Source organism: Amphibalanus amphitrite, unplaced genomic scaffold (assembly GCF_019059575.1).
Source record: "Amphibalanus amphitrite isolate SeventyFive unplaced genomic scaffold, NRLGWU_Aamphi_draft 001363F_arrow, whole genome shotgun sequence".
In the NCBI taxonomy this organism is placed as follows: Eukaryota; Metazoa; Arthropoda; class Thecostraca; order Balanomorpha; family Balanidae; genus Amphibalanus; species Amphibalanus amphitrite.
The window spans coordinates 1-20,337 of record NW_024882856.1 but is presented as its reverse complement, the minus strand read 5'-3'; the positions used below and the strand labels follow the sequence as shown (position 1 = coordinate 20,337).

The 20,337-nt window shown below is 48.3% G+C and overlaps 1 protein-coding gene across 2 annotated transcripts; it reads left to right on the top strand.

Annotated features, from left to right (window-relative positions):
- The first annotated feature begins 3,520 nt into the window (after positions 1–3,520).
- LOC122372475 (heparan-sulfate 6-O-sulfotransferase 3-B-like) lies at positions 3,521–18,882 on the top strand. Of its 2 annotated transcripts, none has more exons than XM_043349690.1 (5): positions 3,521–3,671; positions 8,579–9,256; positions 9,761–9,913; positions 16,286–16,409; positions 17,012–18,882. In XM_043349690.1, the coding sequence occupies exons 2-5, from the start codon at positions 8,781–8,783 to the stop codon at positions 17,540–17,542; spliced, it is 1,284 nt and encodes a 427-aa protein (XP_043205625.1). In that variant the 5' UTR covers positions 3,521–3,671; positions 8,579–8,780; the 3' UTR covers positions 17,543–18,882. The 2 variants fall into 2 exon arrangements, with proteins under 2 accessions (XP_043205625.1, XP_043205626.1); XM_043349691.1 differs by having other exon boundaries at positions 3,528–3,671; positions 8,762–9,256.
- Positions 18,883–20,337: the final 1,455 nt, after the last annotated feature.

The window sequence follows — 20,337 nt, the reverse complement described above, 5'->3', positions numbered from 1 at the left end:
GCCCTACACCAACCCCTCCGAGGCTTTAACCCTATTCCTGGCGGGGGGGGGCCTCAGGAGCCCCCCCTGAGGTTTTTTGGTTATTTCTCCCAAACGCGTTGAGCTAGGAAGCTCAAATTTTCTGACTTTTCCTAAAAGGCTTCTACGCAACATGTCTGAAAATTTTGAGTTGATCTGACCTCAGGTCAGGTCACCAGAGGCGGTTTAGTGACCCTACCTCAGAAAAGTTTGCAATCACGCCAGAGCTAGAGTTTTTGACCGATCAATTTCTTCTCTTCAGGGTTTAGTTAGGGTACCAGTATGTGCAATTTGTAAATCTCGGAATTTTGATATCGGTGACCTAAGGTCAGGTCAATTTCGCGACCTCCCCATTATAAGTCAATGGGGGAAAAATCAACTCCCTGTTTTTACCACTAAAACGGGTCGGAATGGCCCCATATACCATACATGACTTCATGTACGATCAACCTTCACTACCTTGAGGTCTGTTCAGCTGTTGGGCAGCTGTGAGGTCATGTGACGTCATCAAAGGTCACCAAAGGTTTTTGGCCAATAACTCCGTACAGGAACAAGATACAGACGCGTGGATGGTCTCATTGTGTTCAGCTCGTCAAGACGCATCGAATGATATACATGATGACCTCGAGGTCACGTGACCTGAGGTCAACCTTTGACCTTGACCTTTCGAGGTCAACATATATATCATTCGATGCGGATTGACAAGAGGATCACGATGATGCCCTTAGTTTGTTCCTATCTTGACTAATTCGAAAGTTATTCGAGAAAAACTCTCCATATCTAGCGCCGCCATTTTGACTTTTTCGAACCCTGTGACGTCATCTTTGACCTGACCTGAAAATGACTTTAGTAAAAATTGTAGATCTTGGCCGTGCGTATCCGATGCCGTTTACCGCTTGTCGAGCTATCTTGCTTCGTTCTCGAGATCTCAGGGGGGGGGGGCCGAATCGCCCCCCCCCGCCAGTTTCTTGTCCCGGCGGAGCCCGCCAGGAATAGGGTTAAGGGCCCCACATCAACGCATCTGACGACCACCCACCGGCGACTCTGGGGGCCCCAGAACGGTGATTTTGAGCATAGGCGGCGGAACGGGGAAGGCACCGGGGCACCGTGCCCCCCTTTGATTTTGGCATTTTAACATAAGCCCTATGGGCGTTGCATGGAAAGAATGGGACCAAAAGTCGGCAGTGCCACCTCCCCCTTAAAGGTAGTGTGCCACCTTTGAAAGATTTCCCATTTTATTTTTCCTAGGATAAGAAGCTTCTGTTTTTACCTAATATCGCAAAAAAAATCAAAAATGGGCCTGGAATAGTGCCTTTTTCGCCTAAAAGTTTATCGGTTTTTAGATATGTATAACAACTGTAGTGGGCTCACCTGCAAACAGGCGTCGGGCAACAATCGCGAATGCGGCGCACTTGTGACAATAAGCAAAGTTCATTATAGTGTTACGACCATACGACGTACGGGAATGAGTTATCAGCTGTCTAATCGTAGACAACACAATGTCGAGCCTTAAACTGTAAACCCGTATTGGTATTGTTTCTTTTATTTGGCTGTCGAACATTATTTATGGTTTGAAATATGATTTTATGTAAAATAATTGATATGAAAAAGCCGTCTTATAAGTTATGACCCCATTTCACCACACGCAAGTGGCAGAAATGACAATGATCAGCTGACGCATTTTTCTTGGCCGAAGTCAGAGCGCGCGGCCCGACGCACCACGCGTATTTGGAAATTCCGACCTCGACGAGCATCAGAAGCCAACTAACAGGCGTGTTCGAAACCGCAGGAGCTGATGATGAACGGGTTTATCGAAACTTGATTGGATGAGCATATCGGTAATAGCGATTTCAGTGTGTGCATTTATTGTTCATAGTGGTGTGAAATGTGGTTGGGGTACGACCGACAACCCGTCGGGGCGAATTTCGCACTGGGGTACTCAAAATTTGAAGAATTTAAGACGTTTCCATGAGTTTTGAAGGTATGGATAAGTTCTAAAAATCCGGTTCTCCTTATCTGGGCCATTAACTCCATACGGTCCAAGAAAGCTGGCACACTACCTTTAACCCGCGCCCCGTAGGGCTATCGGCGGACCTACCACCCGTAAGGGGGGGGGGGGGCTGTTTCGCCCCCCCCCCCTAAGATCTCGGAAATTTACCGGCCGATTTTCAAAATTCAAACGGTGTTCGATATCCTCACCGGGGAACTACCTTTTGACTAAATTTCATTGACCTAGGTCAAACCGATGACGTCACAGGTCATGTCAAAGATCGGATTTTCACCGTTCACAGGCATTTCAAGAAATGTGTTGTGAAATCGAGTAAATTGGTTAGTTATTGAAAACCATCGATGGTATGGTTACAATGGTACATTGTTTGTCAAACACATTATCACATACATTGCTATCTGAGGTCATTGATACACCCTGATTGATACCAGGTCGAAGGTCACAGAGGTCAAGTCACTGGGAGGTCACAATATGAAAGTGTCGTGTGATACATGTTTTATGGTCCATTTTGCGTGACAAATGCGATTATGTGGGCCAGGCAGCCTTTGGGGCTAGTTAAGGTCACGTTTTTGTTAAGGTCAGGTCAAGGTCAGGTCAAATTAGGTCAAATTTCAAAGTTGATATTTTGCATGAAATGGGTATCGATTCGATGCAGCTCGTCACGGGGAGTTTTATGGTGGTCTTTGTTTTACCATACGTGGTCTAGAATTGCCAAAAAAATTAGTTTGAAAATTTGACGTCATCATTTTTGAACAGGTTTTTCGCTATAACTTGGCCAAAAAACGAGGTATCGATCTGAAATTTGGTCTGTAGATAGAACACGGTGAGTTTTATCACATATATTCCATTTTTTTTCGAAAAATCAAAAAACTTTTCGAATTTTTCGGCTAATATATATAAAAAATGCTTTTTTGATTTTTGGGGGTCAAAACTCAAAAATGGCAAAAATCCGAGATAGCATTTTTGTAGCCCTGTCAACTCTACACCTTCTATGTCTGATCATTTTTCTGTATCTTCAAAGCTGTAGGCCTGACAGCTCTTCTCGCGAAGATCTTTTTTCGGTCGAAAATAGCAGAACATGACGTCATTCTGACGTCATTTGTGGCCAACCTATCATAGCCTCTGGAAAAATGTTTGGTCACAATATGTAAAATTGATGCCCGGAGGGGTCCTGAAAATTTGGTGGCGAAATTTTTAGCCATTTAGCAGATATCGACGGAAAAGGACAGGGGGGCCGTTTCGGCCCCCCCTACGGGGCGCGGGTTTTGAAGGTGTTCCGCCGCTACTGTCCCATCGGCGTCTGAGAGTCCCATGCTTGATGCTTCCAAGGGCTGCACAAGGCTTCTGGAGGCTTTAAATGGTTTTGCATATGCATGCAGCATGCATATGCATAGGCGCCTGTGTAAAACGGACATAAAATAATCTAAAAGCAAGGGATCCTCTGAAACAGGGGGAAATGGAAGCAATATTGCAGCACCCGTCACAAAACAATCCGGCGCAGCTGCTTCGTGGTGGTTGATGGTGGTTGATGAAGTGGATGAAGTGTGCGCCACATAATGCACGTAAATTTGTGGTTGTTGCAAGTTGTTGTTTATTTTGTTTTTTGATAAATTATATGCAAAAAATGCCTGAATAGATTTCAAAGGTATGCATGGCATGGGTGGGACCTGGTCTCACCTGGTAGGGTTCACCAAGCCTGACAGCCCTAAGGATAGTCATGGTATTCTCACCTGGTCAGTAGGCGGAACTATGGTCATGAGTACCCAAATATAGGAACGTTCCCATTTTTGGGAACGGAGTTCCCAAATATGGGAACGGGCGTTCCCATTTATGAGAACGGAAGGCAATTTTTCGGCCGTTCGCCCACTAAAACTCAAAAGTGCATCACGTCTCAAAAAAGTGCACGCTGATTTAAGTATCTACTAAATCTCCATAAAGTTATCTTTAATCTGACCGTGGAACAAGGAAATTGACCGTGGAATGATATTTTTAATGATTTTTTAAAAATGACAGAATGGTGGAAATATGGGTTATACGACATTTAACATGCAATTTTAAGGAAAATGAAGCATTTTTTACATTTTGAGGTCAAGTATAATAATTTTCGCCTGGTTATGAAATTTCATTCTAGCGACACCAGATGCTGACATATGCAAGCGAACACGCGGACAGTCCCGAGGTAATATTGTTGACTTTTGGTGTCGGGGCGATCGACCGCGTGGAACGTCAGTGATTTTACCGAACTACTGTTGTAAACTCAGTTTCAGTGGTTTAAAATCATTCAGCTGTATTTTATCAGCCCTGAAAGACATATTTTATTTGGATGCTAGCTGTTTAGCGTTGTTTTATAAGCAGCGTCATGAGCGTGGTTTTTGTCTTCGGCGTTTCTAAGCATGATCGTTTGGGGGGAATTTCTCTGATATAGGTCGCTCTGTGTGGCTTATTTATAATTTTTATGCTGATTTCGATCATACCTCGTGCCCATCCTACCAGGCCTTTTGCCACTTACACTCATTAAGAAAGGAAAAAACTAGATTTTCATTGGGACTAGGTGTTTTAAGGGTGTAACATATTCAGCGTTCCCATTTTTGGATACTTCTTGTGCTCGTCAACTCTCGGTGATTAGCAGACAGGTGCTTGACATGTCTCCACCCTCGGCGCGGACGGTGGATATAGGTATGGAAGACCTTGTTGAACATCGCTGAGCGTTGTGGATTACGTAATCCTGCAGAGGGGGGCGTGCCCGCTGCGAGATCGACGGGAATAAAAGCGCAGAAGACCGGGCGAAACATGCAACGGTCTTGCCGGAAAGGTCATCTGATGATTGTTGCGTTAACAATAATTTGCGGCGTTGGACGTGATGCTTGTTAATGAAAAGAGCCCCTGAAAGGCGTCGGTGAAATCGTTCCCAATTTTGGGTACGCCGTTCCCATAATAAGGAACGCTTGCAGCGCCAGTGTACGAGAGCGTTCCCAAATTTGGGCTCGCGGCCCGGGTGATGGACTGCTTTAGAAATAGGGGAACGATTTGAAACTACGATGGGCCTTACAATATCAAACTCTTTCCCATCAATATTGAGACAACTATCAGGTGGTTCACGATCGTTTTATATTTTTTGGACGTCATTTAACAGTTCTTTTTCTTGTTTTAAATAATGCCTACATGGCGTTCCCATATTTGGGTTTATCGTTCCCAAACATGGGAACGAAAATGCGTTCCCGAAAATGGGTACGCTTGACCATAGTTCCGCCTACTGTGGTAGGGTTCACCAAGCCTGACAGCCCTAAGGATAGTCATGGTATTCTCACCATGACCGATTTCTTTATTGCTTTTTTGTTGGTGCCTGGTTATAATTTCTCTTGGCAAAATGCGAGCTCCATGGTGAAGATCAACTGCTAGGAGCAGCCAGTCTGCAAAACATGGCAGGGAGCTCGACAAGATTTTTGGGGCAGACAAAATCCTGCCCCGAATCAGAATGCTGAGTCCAGGGGCAGCCCAATTCCTGCCCCTAATGATGCTAATAATGTAATGATATAATGATGTAGGAAGCAGTAAGAAGCTGAGAAAATCACTTCTGTGTCAATTTTTAACTTCTGCACCAGATTTTCCTGTTTCCGCCCCAATCTTCCTGAAACCTGCCCCTATTTCTGCCCCAACCTGTGGTGTCTGCCCCGACGAGATCTCGTCGAAGCCTGCCACGTTTTGCAGACTGGAGGAGCAGCGTCTCGGTCTTGCCATTGGCCGCCCATCACCAAGGCAAAATTAGGATTTTATCTAAGTATGACGTATTTATTTTTTTACCAGGCTGAAATAGCTGTGGGATTTCAAGATAGGTATGATGATGATAATTGTGGAGATGTTAGGCTTCATTGCAACTCGTGTAATGTATTCCTGTACGGCATCTGTTTCTATGAGCATGGTACCACAGGTTCATAAAGTAATAAGTAGAAGGTCCTTGACATTCCAGCCGGACAAATCTTTGAATGGACAAGTCTGTATGGGCTATGGCTGCTTTCAACTAGGGCCATGTTTCCTGGCGGCTGGCGCGACACTTCAGTGCATCGCACTATGCCATGCGACTAGGCATTGATGCGGATTTTAGACAAATTCGCCTTTACAAACTTGTTAGCTCCAGTGCTGCAAGCATCCGAGTTTGTCGATGTTTCCATGATAACCCAATACACTGATATGGGTATCATGTTGTAGCATCATGATGCCATGCAATGGGGCCCTGAAGAAATGAAATCAACATAGCATAACATGACCTGACCTAACCTGACCAAGCCTTACATTTGATAGTCTTAGTTTGACCCAACGTGGAAGTTTTACAAAAAAATATGAACACGGATTTTTGCAGCTAAAATGTGTTCAGTGACAGGCCTTTGCTGCCTGCTGGTGGTTGTGGTATCTTATTGTTGATTTTGAATTGCACATACAATACGAATTTGCCAAATAAGAAGCAGAAAGCAAGCTGTAAAACACTGTGACTGAACAGATCAACAGCTCATGTATTTTTATATGCAGATTTGGATTAAAAGGCTAACCTGCAGGGTGATAAAAGTGTTTTTTCTTCTCAATTTTATTAATTTGTTTCATGAAAACTTAAGCTGCAAAGAATTACATTTTTAGGATGATGCAACACATTAGGGGCCTGCAATTGCATCAGTCATCACCCAGGTACGAAATGTGTACCAGCCAGCACTGAACAAGGCCTAGAGTTTTTGCTACCAGAGTTAAGCATCTTTTTTGTGATATGATAACATTAAATGGCAGTAAATGCTAAATTTTTCCCTGGCTAGTGCATAAATTTGTTTGGACGATGCTGCAGCCTACACCAGTGACCAGCATAGGGAAAGGCCAAATAACACAATATCAATATGACCCTGCAGTTGACCAACACTGCTTAGTGCTTTATGGAGGCTCCACACCAAAAACAGGTATTAGCATTTAGCACCACTTCTTCCTGCAAAACATTTTGTGATCTTGAATTCCTGAAAATGAGTTTACCTACTCATTTTTTGAGTTGATTTCAACTGATCTTAATGCTGATCACCTCTGAACTGAATTGTTTTTGGTCATCATGCTTACAGTGCTTGTGGGAAGGGTCGCAACATCTGCATTGGGTACTCACTGGCCACTTCAGTAGCTATCGAGAGAAGGCAGAGGTCGTTTGCTCTCGACCTCCCCCCCCCCCCCCCTACGATAGGGCGCTGATTACCATTTACCTGCTTTTGTTTTATATTGATATGCTCGTGCTCTGCATTGTTCGATATTAGTGTGATGTTGATTTTTGTCTGCAAATAATTGCATGAAACGTTTTGCGATTCTTTTTAAGGTACTGGCAGTTGTATAATTTGGATAAAAACCTTATAGGATGTTTTTTGGAATTAAGTTTATGTTCTAAAGAAAGTTGCCTTTTTCTTTCATCATGAAAAATGCAATAGAAAGGTAATTTTTGAATCAAACTAGGTACCTATGCATCAGCCTTCAGTCCTCATTCATGCCATGCTAGGGGTGTTTTCTTGCTTCACATATTTTTCGCGAATATCCTCTGCGCCACCATTTTTGGCACATCTTTTCATGCATCTATTATACTCATGTGAAAATTTCAGACCCATAATATCTTACCTAAAAAAATGTTCCAATGCTTGCCATGACTACATTGACTTAACGATCGCTTTGAAACTTTCAGGGAACTTGTCTGAACTAATCAGACCTAACCATGATACACTGAATCGGAAAATTCCCACCCTCACCCATGGCCCTCTATATGCCCTTGAGGTCATCCCGATTCCCAGGACATGAAAGGTCTCCAGCAGTTTGTTGATGATAACTTTTGATAGAGACATACTAGAACGATGAAAACACATTGTTTGTGTTCACGTTGACGATACGAATCGACTGATGTTCACCATACCCCTTTCCGGTCAGGTCATGTCTTTGACCTCAGGTCAAATTTTCAAAACGAACTTTCGAATTAAAAATTAAAGTTCATTTGACGTGTCTCGACAAGAAGAACACGATGCCGGAAAAGTCAATGTCGTGTCATTTTTCAGTCAAAGGTTATGTAAAAACGTCAATTTTAATATTGTTTTCCCTCTGGAGACTAAACCGTTGGTCTTCGGTGAAGGCTGAGGACACAATGCAGAAAGAATGTAAAAAGCGCTATCGATTGCGTTTTTCCGCGGCACTGTATCTCTATTCATTCCTGACCGCCCAACTTGGTCGAAAAATGTCGAAACTAGACGAAATTTGACCTTTGACGACCTTTAGTGATCTGACCTTTGACCTGACATAAAAATGAACGACGTACCTTCATCTTTTTTTCGACACTTTCGAATGTCGCTTACCGGAGCCGGGCTAGACGGGGGGGGGGGGTGTAAAAACGTCCCCCCCCCAGGACTCCACGGAAAACAGACCACCAACACAGCGTTGGTTAAACACGCCCTGCCTACAGTACACGCCACTTCCGTGTCCATTTTCAGGGCTGTCGGCTCGGGCTGTCGGGTGGGCTACTCCACCACACACAAACACAGACCGTTTGTTTTGCAGTGTCAGCTGTCCGGTGGCCTTGCCAGCCAGCCTGTGAGTCAGTACCATCCAGCGTGCGGAGCGGACCCGCGCCGGCGCCCAGACCCGCGCGCCGACCGCCGTCCGCCGAGACTGGCCGCGGGCACAGCTCTGTGCCTCGCCCCTCCGCTCCCTCCGACACTGGCCGCTGACCGTGCTCCGCAGCCGCCGTGGACCGCCGAGTATGACTGAGGTTGGCATCCAGACCGATTCCGAGCCGCTGTTGCCGCCACCCGCCGCCGACCGCGCCGCCGCCGCCGCCACCGCCGCCGCCGAGAAGGCGGGCCGTCCCATGTCGCGGACGCGCTGTCTGCGGCTGCTGCTGCTGCTGACCGCCGCCGCCAGCACACTGGCCATCGTCTACTTCGCCTACCTGTGTCCGGCGGGCGCGTGCGGCGGCGGCACCGGCCTCGGTCTGGGCGCCGGCGGCCCGCCGGGCGCGCCGCTGGCCGACCGACAGGGCCGTCCGCGACTGCCCTCCGCTGCCGACTCGCTCAGCTTCGATCAGCTGCTCAGCGAGGGTGTGCGCTTCGACGTCTCGGGGGACGACGTCATGGTGTTCCTGCATATCCAGAAGACGGGTGGCACCGAGTTTGGCCGACACCTGGTGCACGACCTGGACCTGGAGCGGCCGTGCGTCTGCTACCGCCGCAAGAAACGGTAAGGAGGTGGAGCGGGGGCGCTGTCAGGGTTGCTGGAGGGTCATGTCCAGTTCCACACTTTAGGGACAGGTCGGATGTTAATTACGGCTTGGGACGTTTTGCCGAGGTCCCGGTATCATCATTTACACTGTTCAGTAGACTTCTTTTATAAAATACTTTTTGTGGCCCACTGAAAGCTAGCCGTTGTTCCGAGATTAAATCCAATTACTTTTGTTCGGCTTTGAAAGTGGCTAAAATATTTTCGAGGTGATGTTTACGTGTTTTTGAATTGCGTGTTTTATGATAACGTGTTGTTACTTAAATGCCAAAAGATGTGGCACCGGAAGAAGGGATATTATTTATTTGAAACATTTATCCACCTCCCAGTGTTCAAATACCAACAATGGATGTAGTATTTAACTGTACCTAACGAGTGCCAGCAATTGCCCGCTCGCTGATTGGTGGTTGCGGTGAGCGCCCGACGGCGGTCGGTGGTGACGCTAGTGTTCCGTGTCACCGCCAGATGCCAGTGTCTGCGGCCTGGCCGCGACAGCCGGTGGCTGTTCAGCCGCTACTCGACGGGCTGGAGGTGCGGCCTGCACGCCGACTGGACAGAGCTGACCGCCTGCGTGGATGAGGCTATGGACCAGCTAGAGAGAGACCGACACAAGCGCAGGTCAGTGCTCGCTGCCACCCGACGGCACTGTCCCGGGCAGAATTGTATTGTATTGTATTGTATTGTATTGACATCACAAATCTTCCACATACAGCGTAGCGACTACGGCTTAGACCCGAGTCATAGGTAACAAACAAGCATTCAGGTAGGGGAGAACGCTCAACAGTCAACACCATACTCAACACCATACGTCTAACGTCAGCCATCCATGGGGTCGCAACAAAGCTTATCAACATCTCTACATAAGGCTGTGCACAAAACAAACTGCACAACTGGCATACTGACAGTCCTGTAGGCTTAACTGTACAGCTGGTTAGCGGCGTAACAGGGTGTGACTCTTCAGACCAGGCGAAGCTGGCAGGTGGCATCTACACTATTTGAGGTGGGAGGCTATTCAAAAGCGCCGTGGCTCGGTACTCAAAACGCCGTTTACCGGTTTAAAGTCTCGGTCGTGGTAGTTGGAGGATATGGTCCTGCCGGGTGTGCCTGTCTCGAAAATTGTGGGCGAAAATTGTGGGCGATTATAAGTGTCAAGTAATCTTAGTTTGACATAGATATTGGGGGCAGCCAACCAAGTTCGTTTCGTGGTCAAATTTACGACGCCCGAAGATAGCGGCAAAGTTCAGAATTTTCTGGAGTCGGTAGAAATTTTTCTGAGTCCCGTTTCCGTACACGGGAAGACAGTAGTTGATCCGTAACACAACAAGAGAACGTTAATGACACCGTCCGTAGACAATTTCGTGCATGAGACAGTCCAATCAACAAGCCAGTACACCGACGATTGAGCTCGGACGCATGTGCTTCCCAGTACAGGGTGCTGTCAAAGACGACGCCCAGATTCCTCATCTGCTCGCTTGGCTGCAGCAAAACTCAGCTAGGGAGATGTTGAAGTCAGGTACTTTCCGTAAGTTTTGTCTACTGCTAAGCACCATGAGCTGTGCTTTGTTTGCGCTCAGCTTGAGGGCTTGAAGGCTAAACCAATCACTGATTGATGCGAGTGAAGCTTCTATGCGAGAGCTTCTATGCGAGGGTAAGTGGGCTGAGGTCTTCGGTACGGCGGCTCACTAAAACCTGAGTGAAATGTGCGCATAATGGAAAACGGTTGCGTCCCCTGTGGATAGTGATAGGTTGCTGGATTTTTTTTTAAAGAGGAACAGTCCCAGGATGGATCCTTGAAACACTCCGATGTTATTTTGAAGCGGCTGCGACAGCACTCTGCCTCTGGCTCCATCGGACAGCGACGTACTCTGGGTGTGTCCCCTAAAGAAGGCAGAAAACCAGGAGGTCTTGATCCCTTGCATAGCCACTAGCCAGTTTTTGAAGTAGAAGCTCATGGTCGAAGGCATTAAAGCATTTGCTTAGATTGAGGAGGCACAACTATGAAATTTCAGAATACTGAAATGACGAAACAAACGAAAAACGTAATGATGACAAAGCACTTCCGACCTGCTCAAAGCAGGGTAGCTCAAAGGACCACACAGGGCGTAGGGATCAACGTGAGGTGATTTTCAAAATTAAAGTCATATCATGGTGACCAATGACTGACAATGTGCCGTTCTATTCTTTGTTCCACTGGCAAGTCTAGTAATATATCCCAACTTATCGATTTTAGCTGTTGGTGCCCACGACTTCATTGTTTTTATTCCGACGTGTTCTTGTTGTCAACGGCTCATATGTGTTTTGCTGTTGGTCGATAGAAGGAATAAGTGATATTTTCCATACAGAATGAAACATAGATCAAACGATATAAAGCTGGATTGCGTGACACCGTATCTAGCGCCTTGATTATTGCTTTCAATTTGCTTTCAATGAGTGCTTACTGCTTACCTTCAACTATTGCCACTTAAGAGTTCAATTAGCTCGCACATTAGCGCCATTGTCGTGCGAGATGACAGTTTTCTTTTACGCGGTCGCTAAGTACTTGATCAAACAATGCCGCCCATTTTTAGCCCGTGAGTGTCGGTCGTCCCTCAGTCACCTGTCTGGGGTGATGTGGGGTGGGTACGATAGGACCAGTTACTGGGCCGTGCTGGCACGTGAGCTCTCACACACCCGTGCCCGATACCAGCCTGGGGGCGTGCCCCTCCTCTGCCGGACAAGGCCAGGACAGTCGGACACAGACAGATTCCAAGCCAGCACCTCCTCGGATCAGTCTGGTGGTGTGGCTCCTGATAAGCCACTTGAGCCGTGAAGAGCCTGTTGTTGGCAGGATAGTAATCGATACTCACGCTAGCTGTCATTTAATGTCTCCCCACTCCCATCTGTCCGGATGAAGATCTCATAGTTTGACGTCTATGATCCCTTTATGAGATGCTCGACCGGTGAAGACGTATACATGGCTTGCTGAGTCCAATGTTCGAGGCTAACGTAGTGCGCACATTGTCACACCATACGGCATGAGGCCACTCGAACCGTGACAAGTTGAATCCCTTGCACTTGGGGCGAGGTGCGATTGGAATGCACGAAAACAATGGCGTCTAAGTAAACACTTATGGATCTGAAGGAGTCACGAGTCGTATGAGTATCACGGTGTCAGGTGACAAAAGTGTCAGCTAGGCCACAATCACGCCACCTATCGATGGTGCCTTTAATCTAGGCGATATTTCATATTACTACTTTAATTACCAGTATACCGCCTTTTGGGGCGACTAACGGAGCGAGCGGGAGGGTGGGCCTTGCACGTGCGAAATTGCGAGGGGTTACCTCCAACTGACTTGTACATGGCACCCTACTTACTGGTCTCCAGCAATGTGCCAAATTTGAGCACAATCGGCCCAGCCGTTCTCGAGATCTGGAAGCGGCACCCTGCACGTGCGCACGTGCAAAATGGGTCCCAACTGACTTGTGCACGGCACCCTACTAACCGGTCCTTAACTGTGTACCAAATTTGAGCGCATTCGGTTGAGCCGTTCTCGAGATCTGGAAACGACCCCTGCGCGTGCGCACGTGCAGCAGCACCCCAACTCTGGCACATGGATATGCACTATGCAGTGCCTAGTGGGTGCCTACCTTCATGCCAACTTTCAGCGCAATCGGCCAAGTAGTTACCGAGATATTGCAACAATTACAAAACTGACACCTCTTCGTTTTGCACGTGGCACGTGCATAAGGGGTCACCCACATGCATCAGAAATAGTCCAATACTTGGTAGAAGGAATGAAGCTACCCTACAAAAGTTACCGCATGTAAATCGGTTAAGTGGTTGCTGAGATATAAGCCTCGCAAAAGCGTCCGCACGGCCGGCCGGCCGGCCGGCCGCTCATACTCAGAAATTTCCGTTAATCTAAGGAAAGACTACGCTCGCTTCGCTCGCTCCGTAAACACTAATAGCCTGGGCTGTTTCGGCATTTGCTCAATGGTTAAACAAATGAGTGAATGTGTTTTTTCTCAATTCTCAGTAGTTTTGAAACGTTTTTTTTTTCATACCAAGATCTCATATAAACTTTTTGCCCGCTTTAAATGACATATTGAGGTTTTGATTATGCTCAATCAATAATCTCACCAGTATAACGCCTTTTGGGGCGACTAACGGAGCGAGCGAGAGGGTGGGCCTTGCACGTGCGAAATTGCGAGGGGGTACCTCCAACTGACTTGTGCACGGCACCCTACTAACTGGTCTCTAGCGATGTGCCAAATTTGGGCACAATCGGCCCAGCCGTTCTCGAGATCTGGAAGCGGCACCCTGCACGTGCGCACGTGCAAAATGGGTCCCAACTGACTTGTGCACGGCACCCTACTAACCGGTCCCTAACCGTGTACCAAATTTGGGCGCAATCGGTCCAGCCGTTCCCGATATCTGGAAACGACCCCTGCACGTGCGCACGTGCAGCAGCACCCCAACTCTGGCACATGTATATGCAGTGCCTAGTGGGTGCCTACCTACATGCCAACTTTCAGCGCAATCGGCCAAGTAGTTACCGAGATATTGCAACAATTACAAAACTGACACCTCTTCGTTTTGCACGTGGCACGTGCATAAGGGGTCACCCACATGCATCGTGAATAGTCCAATACTTGGTAGAAGGAATGAAGCTACCCTACAAAAATTACCGCGTGTAAATCAGTCAAGTGGTTCCTGAGATATAAGCCTCGCAAAAGCGTGACCACGGCCGGCCGGCCGGCCGGCCGGCCGCTCATACTCAGAAATTTCCGTTAATCTAAGGAAAGACTACGCTCGCTTCGCTCGCTCCGTAACAAAGTGTTATTCAGATCTGCTTCACTTAACCTGCTTGACGAAATGTAAAATCGTTTTGATTCAGGTTATATCGGTAATTTCGACATCCATATATGATATATCAATTATTCGTCAGTCGTGTTTTTTTTTTTTTTATTCAATTTGTTCAATATATATTTAATCGGACCGCCTCCTCGATATACCAGGTATTATTCGGTGTGCCTAGCCAAGGGTGTTTTAAATAATGCCCGAACTGAGTGAGGGCATTATTTTTTCTAAAATATTAACCGAACGAAGTGAGGTTAATATTTTCAAAAATAACACGAATGAAATGAGTGTTATTTTTGTATTTAATGCACGAGCCTGCGAGTGCATTAAATATAAACACTCTTGGCAAGGCACACCGAATAATGCCTGGTGTACCGAGGAGGCGGTCCGATTACATTTATTATAACGACTTTGCGCCGTTCGTTGCTCAGCTCGTCTATTTAAAAGGGCTACATTGAGGGATTGGGAAAAGAAACGGGGCTTGGTTTTGTTTTCGGGGAACATTTGTTAATAACGAAGTGTGTACTAATTAATCAAATTAATAGCGCCAATTAGGAAATGCAATAGTGGAATAAGTGGACTGTGCAATGTCTCGGTCAGTCTCTTATATTCATATGCAGGCCCTCTTGCAGCACTTGTAAAGAACTTAAGCACCCAGGGCCGCCTTCTGTGAGAACCTTATTCTGAAAACGCGTATTTACAAGCTCTGATCTATTCCATCATCTCTGTATCATGTGTGCCTGGGTATACCAATCAGACACTTGGTCTGCGCTGCTCCTATCACGATAAGTGGCTACAGCCCATTCTGGGTCTTCCTTGTGTTGGTTGGAACACCTTCTGCTTCTCTGTTCGCCAGCTCTTGGGAGAGCAAACTGCAGTTTTTTCTCGCTGTCTGTACCATTCGTATCCATTTTCTGCATTACGAGCACCACCTTTGAGTGATCGGACAAAGCAGTGGGCCTATCAGATTAAAAAAAAAAATTAAGAAGGCGTCTCAAAGCTCTCTCTGAATTTGATTTAGCTCTGTGTTGCCTTCGGTGCACTTAACATTCAACCTCGATGCAGGCCAATATTCTTTTTTTTTCAGCGAGCAGCTTGAAACCATTCTTGTGAAACCATTCGGGCTCCACCACGGAAAGAAAAAGTCTGATTAACAATATTATTCCCGGGATTAATTTCTGTTATACCGACGTTTTACTTAAAGGGACCCTCCCACCTTAACATTAGATTTGAGTTGAGATAGCCAAAATGGGGTCCCTGGCTCACAATTACTGGTTTCGGCACTCACAACATCGAGAAATGCCTTAAATCGGAAATATTGAATTTCAAAATTGCAGCATTTTGATTCAGGGGGGCTAATGCATAAGAATACCCCTCTGAATGTGTGACGTCAGCGCAGATATCTAACGATTTTTAAATGTTTGACTAAAACGTTTTGTAGCACGCGGTGGTATATGCTGCTTTGCGCGCAACAAATGCCGCACTTTCAAATAAAGTCGCTAGGAACAGCGGAGATCCCAAAAAGTAAACAAAAGTAAAAGTCTAATATCTTGAAAACCGGTGAATATTTTCCGATGAAATTTGGTAGATATTCGTTTTTGCTCATTCTGAACCGAGCGACATCACTTTCATGCTAATTCATTAACTTTTTTGAAGGTGGGAGCCGGGAGGGTCCCTTTAAAAAACTGAAATCACGCGCGCGTTTAGAGACAGTCCTCCGATGCTGCGAAAAATACTTGTGCTATCAAGATTTAACCATACTTTTTTAACATGCGTGAACGGCGCAAAGTCGTTATAATAGTTGTTATTCGCAGAGCCGGAAGGATGATAGGAATTAAGGGCAGACATTAGTCCGGGCGGCGGCCGGCCACCGGGCCGTGGTGCGCTGCCGGGGTTGATACCGTCACATGGACAGCCCACCCAGCCTCCTAACAGGCGCCACACCTCGCGATGGGCCTGCTTCTGAGGAGCTACCCATGTGGGATACATGTGGCCGTCCAGGCCGGAGCAGGGGTCTGAGGCGTGAAGGAGAAGCATTTGACTTTTCTGAGAATGGATAGTGACGGAATTTTATGTTTAATATGCCTGCCTTTGTCCGGTCCCTATCCCGATTTGTGGACGTACAATTACAATTCCCCGTCTTGTTTCAGGTATTTTTACATCTCTCTGCTGCGGGAGCCGGTGCAGCGCTACCTGTCCGAGTGGAAGCACGTGCGGCGGGGCGCCACCTGGAGCACCAGTCGGCACTGGTGTGGCGGACGGGATGCCACAGAGGTCAGTGGAAGGGGTGGGGGTGGGGATGGGGATGGGGATGCCACAGAAGTGACCGTAGGGGACGGAGCGTCACAGGTCACTGGACGGGGTGGGGAACCCCACAAGGGTCACTGGACGGGGGAGGGGGACCCCACAAGGGTCACTGGACGGGGTGGATGGGGAGGGAACGGGGTGCCACAGAGGTCAGTGGAAGGGGATGCGGTCAGTGGTGGGGGTGGGGATGCCATAGAAGTGACCGTAGGGGACGGAGCGTCACAGGTCACTGGACGGGGTGGGGAACCCCACAAGGGTCACTGGACGGGGGAGGGGGACCCCACAAGGGTCACTGGACGGGGTGGATGGGGAGGGAACGGGGTGCCACAGAGGTCAGTCTGGCGGAGGGTGGTGGACAGGGAAAAGGACTTTAGTACCGGGACGGGACACTATCCTGATCATCTGGAACGGAGTATGACGGGTATATTATGTGATCGATGTTAAAATTTGACGGCAAATGACCGCATTGTTTCATCGCGTAAACTCTTCCCTGTCCTGGGTTATGGAGAACGGACGGTGTACCGTCTTCTAGCTGTTCATCTGACCGTCTGTGCCCCCTCCGGTCCCAGGCGGAGCTGCCGCACTGCTACGACGGCGAGGACTGGTACGGCGTGTCGCTCAACGAGTTTCTGCGCTGCGACTCGAACCTGGCCGCCAACCGGCAGACACGCATGCTGGCCGACCTGCACCTGGTCAACTGCTACACGGGCACCGGCATGTCGGCGGACGAGCGCGACAGGGTCATGTTGGCCAGCGCCAAGACCAACCTGCGCCAGATGGCCTTCTTCGGGCTGACCGAGGACCAGCCGCGCAGTCAGTACATGTTCGAGCAGCTGTTCGGGCTGCGCTTCCAGACGGCGTTTGCCGCCTACAACCGCACGCACGCGGAGAGCGCGCTGCGCGCCCTGCGGCCTGGGCAGCTGGAGGAGGTGCGACGCAGAAACGCGCTCGACCTCGAGCTGTACGAGTACGCGCGACAGCTGCTCCAGGAGCGCTTCGAGCGGATACGCGCCGCCGACGACCACTTCCGCGAGCATATGGATGCCCTGGGCACGGTGGACGAGCGAGGTTCGACCGAACTGGAGCACCAGCGACGGTGATTGGCGCTCCTGGTGGTGGCCGCGGCGCTGATTGGTCGGTGAGGACGCCGGGCCGCTGGTGATTGGTCGGTGTGATGCGATCCATCGCACGATCGCTGCTGCTCTGAAAGCGACTCGCTCACCGGTGCGGCCTTTGGGCTTTTTAGGAAGAATGCAGGTCTACTCAGCTCTCACGATACTGCTATGAATGCCGGCAGAGAGCAACTCTGGAGATTTTAGGCTGCTTCTCTGATACTCGCGGTCGGCCGCCGATCAGTGTTCACCTCTGCACGTGGGCTGTTCGTTCCCACCACCCACCCACCGTGCCCTGAGCTCGGGCGGTGACTTGGAGTGACCAGGCGAACTCGGGCCCTGTTCTTATTCATGACTGGCCTCGGGACTTTCTGTGGATCAGTGTACCTTTTTGAATGTTTCTATAATCACCTTAGGCTTGGCCACGTGATCAGCTACTTTACTATTTGTAATTCGCATGGCTGATGCTACTTCCGCTGCTGATAGAAGCGGAGTGATTTTTGCGTGGGTTGGGGTTTTAATGTCGGAGTTTAGATCATCATTTTTCTCATTAGGTGTCGTGACTCGTCTTATAAAGTGTTCCGCATTATGAGTGTGCCATCAGGGTGTTCGATTTTGAGCTTGTTCGCGGCCTGTGAGCGCTGTCCAGTGCAGTCACACCGCCACCCCCGTGTACTTCATTGAGCCGGTGCCGAGAGGCGTTCATTTTGGTAGCATTTATCCATACAACGATTGAGTGTTTTGTACAACCCTCGGGCCCGGAGAGGACCATGTTTTGTATTACCGTCAGAGTGCGGCCGTGTCGACTCTCAGGCGGTCGGATCGCACCGAGGTGTCGCCCCGCCGGCATGGCCAGCACAGTGCAACATATCCGTGTGAATATGCCTTTCATCGACCGTACAATGCTTGCAGCGCGGAGGGGATCGGAGCGGGGCGTAGGGTGGACCGTTCCGGCCGGTACCGGCAGCGCTCGGCTGGCCGGTGTCCTCCGTTGGGCACGGTCCTCGCATGGCAGGGTTTGTGGACTGAGTGTGTGCTTGTGAGTGCGGCGTACGTGATTTACCGCGATGCATTGCGGCAGGCTACCTTCATTTGTTCGATACGCATGTTTAGTTGTGAGATATCTGCTGGGGATGAATATGCTGATGTGGATGATTGATTTATATGTGGGATTACCGCCCGCGCCACTGCAGAGGCGCCAGTATTAACTCAATGGGCGCTATTTGACGGGGAGCATGCTGTGACCCCTGTGACTGAAGAATGAGGGCACATTAGGCATATGTGTTATTTTATAACCAAAGTCGTAATAGAGAATGTTACATAAATGATCGACGACTCTTGGTGGATATATCGGAATCCGTCGCAGAAGGAATTTGTCTCTGCCAAGTGAGCGGAGAAATATGAGTGGAAGAAATTTTACTGCATACTGCAAGGGATTCGCATACCTACGCTCGGTGACTCGAAAGACTAGGTGCGAGAGAGCTGGGTGGAATTTGAAACCGTTACCAGTCTCGCATCTTGTGTCAATGTATTTGTCTTCAGCCCATACCCAGCCAGCAATTCGGTTGGGCTCAAGTCTGTTTTGCCCCGGCAACTCCAATATGCCATACTTGGGCCGGTGTAAACGGAACGCTGTCAGAGCCGGGGTTTGGGTCGATGTGGCTCAATCCCGGTTAGCCAGCCTTTGCCGTAGCGCTCCCGGGTTGGTATGGTTTCGGACCGCCAAGTCTGGCTCAAGTCCGGCTCCCTGCCACGGCTCAAGTCCGGCCCCCTACGGCCGGGTGCGGGCCACCTCGTAGCTGATTTGGCTCAGTGTGGCTGAAGTACGGTTGAGGTACGGCACGGCTGATGCGGCATAAGTCCGGCTGTGGTGCGGGCGAGCTCCGGGATCGTGTGTCAGCTCCAGTAGAGCGCCAGGCCTTATCCCTGCTTAAAGCCGAAGCAAATGCCTGAGTTAGCCACAGCCAGAGTAAAACCAGCTACGGCCCAAACCAAATTTGCTGGCTGGGTAGTGGGTAGTAACTTGGGTAGTAACTCACTACTCAGGGCTGGTGGAGTCTGCTAAAAGGACTCCATCCGTGAAACCCAAACTTGGAGCTGATGCTGTGATGTCCATTCCAATGCCCATGTTCAAATCAGCGTTAAGTTTTCTTGCAACGAAGTTACCAATATAGGCCAGTAGAGCCTATTTGGTGACAAAGGCAGAAGTATTAAGGTTAAAGGGACCCTCCCACCTTAACATTAGATTTGAGTTGAGATAGCCAAAATGGGGTCCCTGGCTCACAATTACCGGTTTCGGCACTTACAACATCGAGAAATGCCTTAAATCGGAAATATTGAATTTCAAAATTGCAGCATTTTGATTCAGAGGGGCTAATGCATAAGAATACCCCTCTGAAGTGTGACGTCAGCGCAGATATCTAACGATTTTTTAATGTTTGACTAAAACGTTTTGTAGCACGCGGTGGTATATGCTGCTTAGCGCGCAACAAATGCCGCACTTTCAAATAAAGTCGCTAGGAACAGCGGAGATCCCAAAAAGTAAACAAAAGTAAAAGTCTAATATCTTGAAAACCGGTGAATATTTTTCGATGAAACTTGGTAGCTATTCGTTTTTGCTCTTTCTGAACCGAGCGACATCACTTTCATGCCAATTCATTAACTTTTTTGAAGGTGGGAGGGTCCCTTTAACAAGTCTATCCGAAACAGGATCTTGGTACTCAGAATATACAAGTTATCACTAATTTGGTGCAGTGAATCTGGCACGTTTTTGTGCAATTACC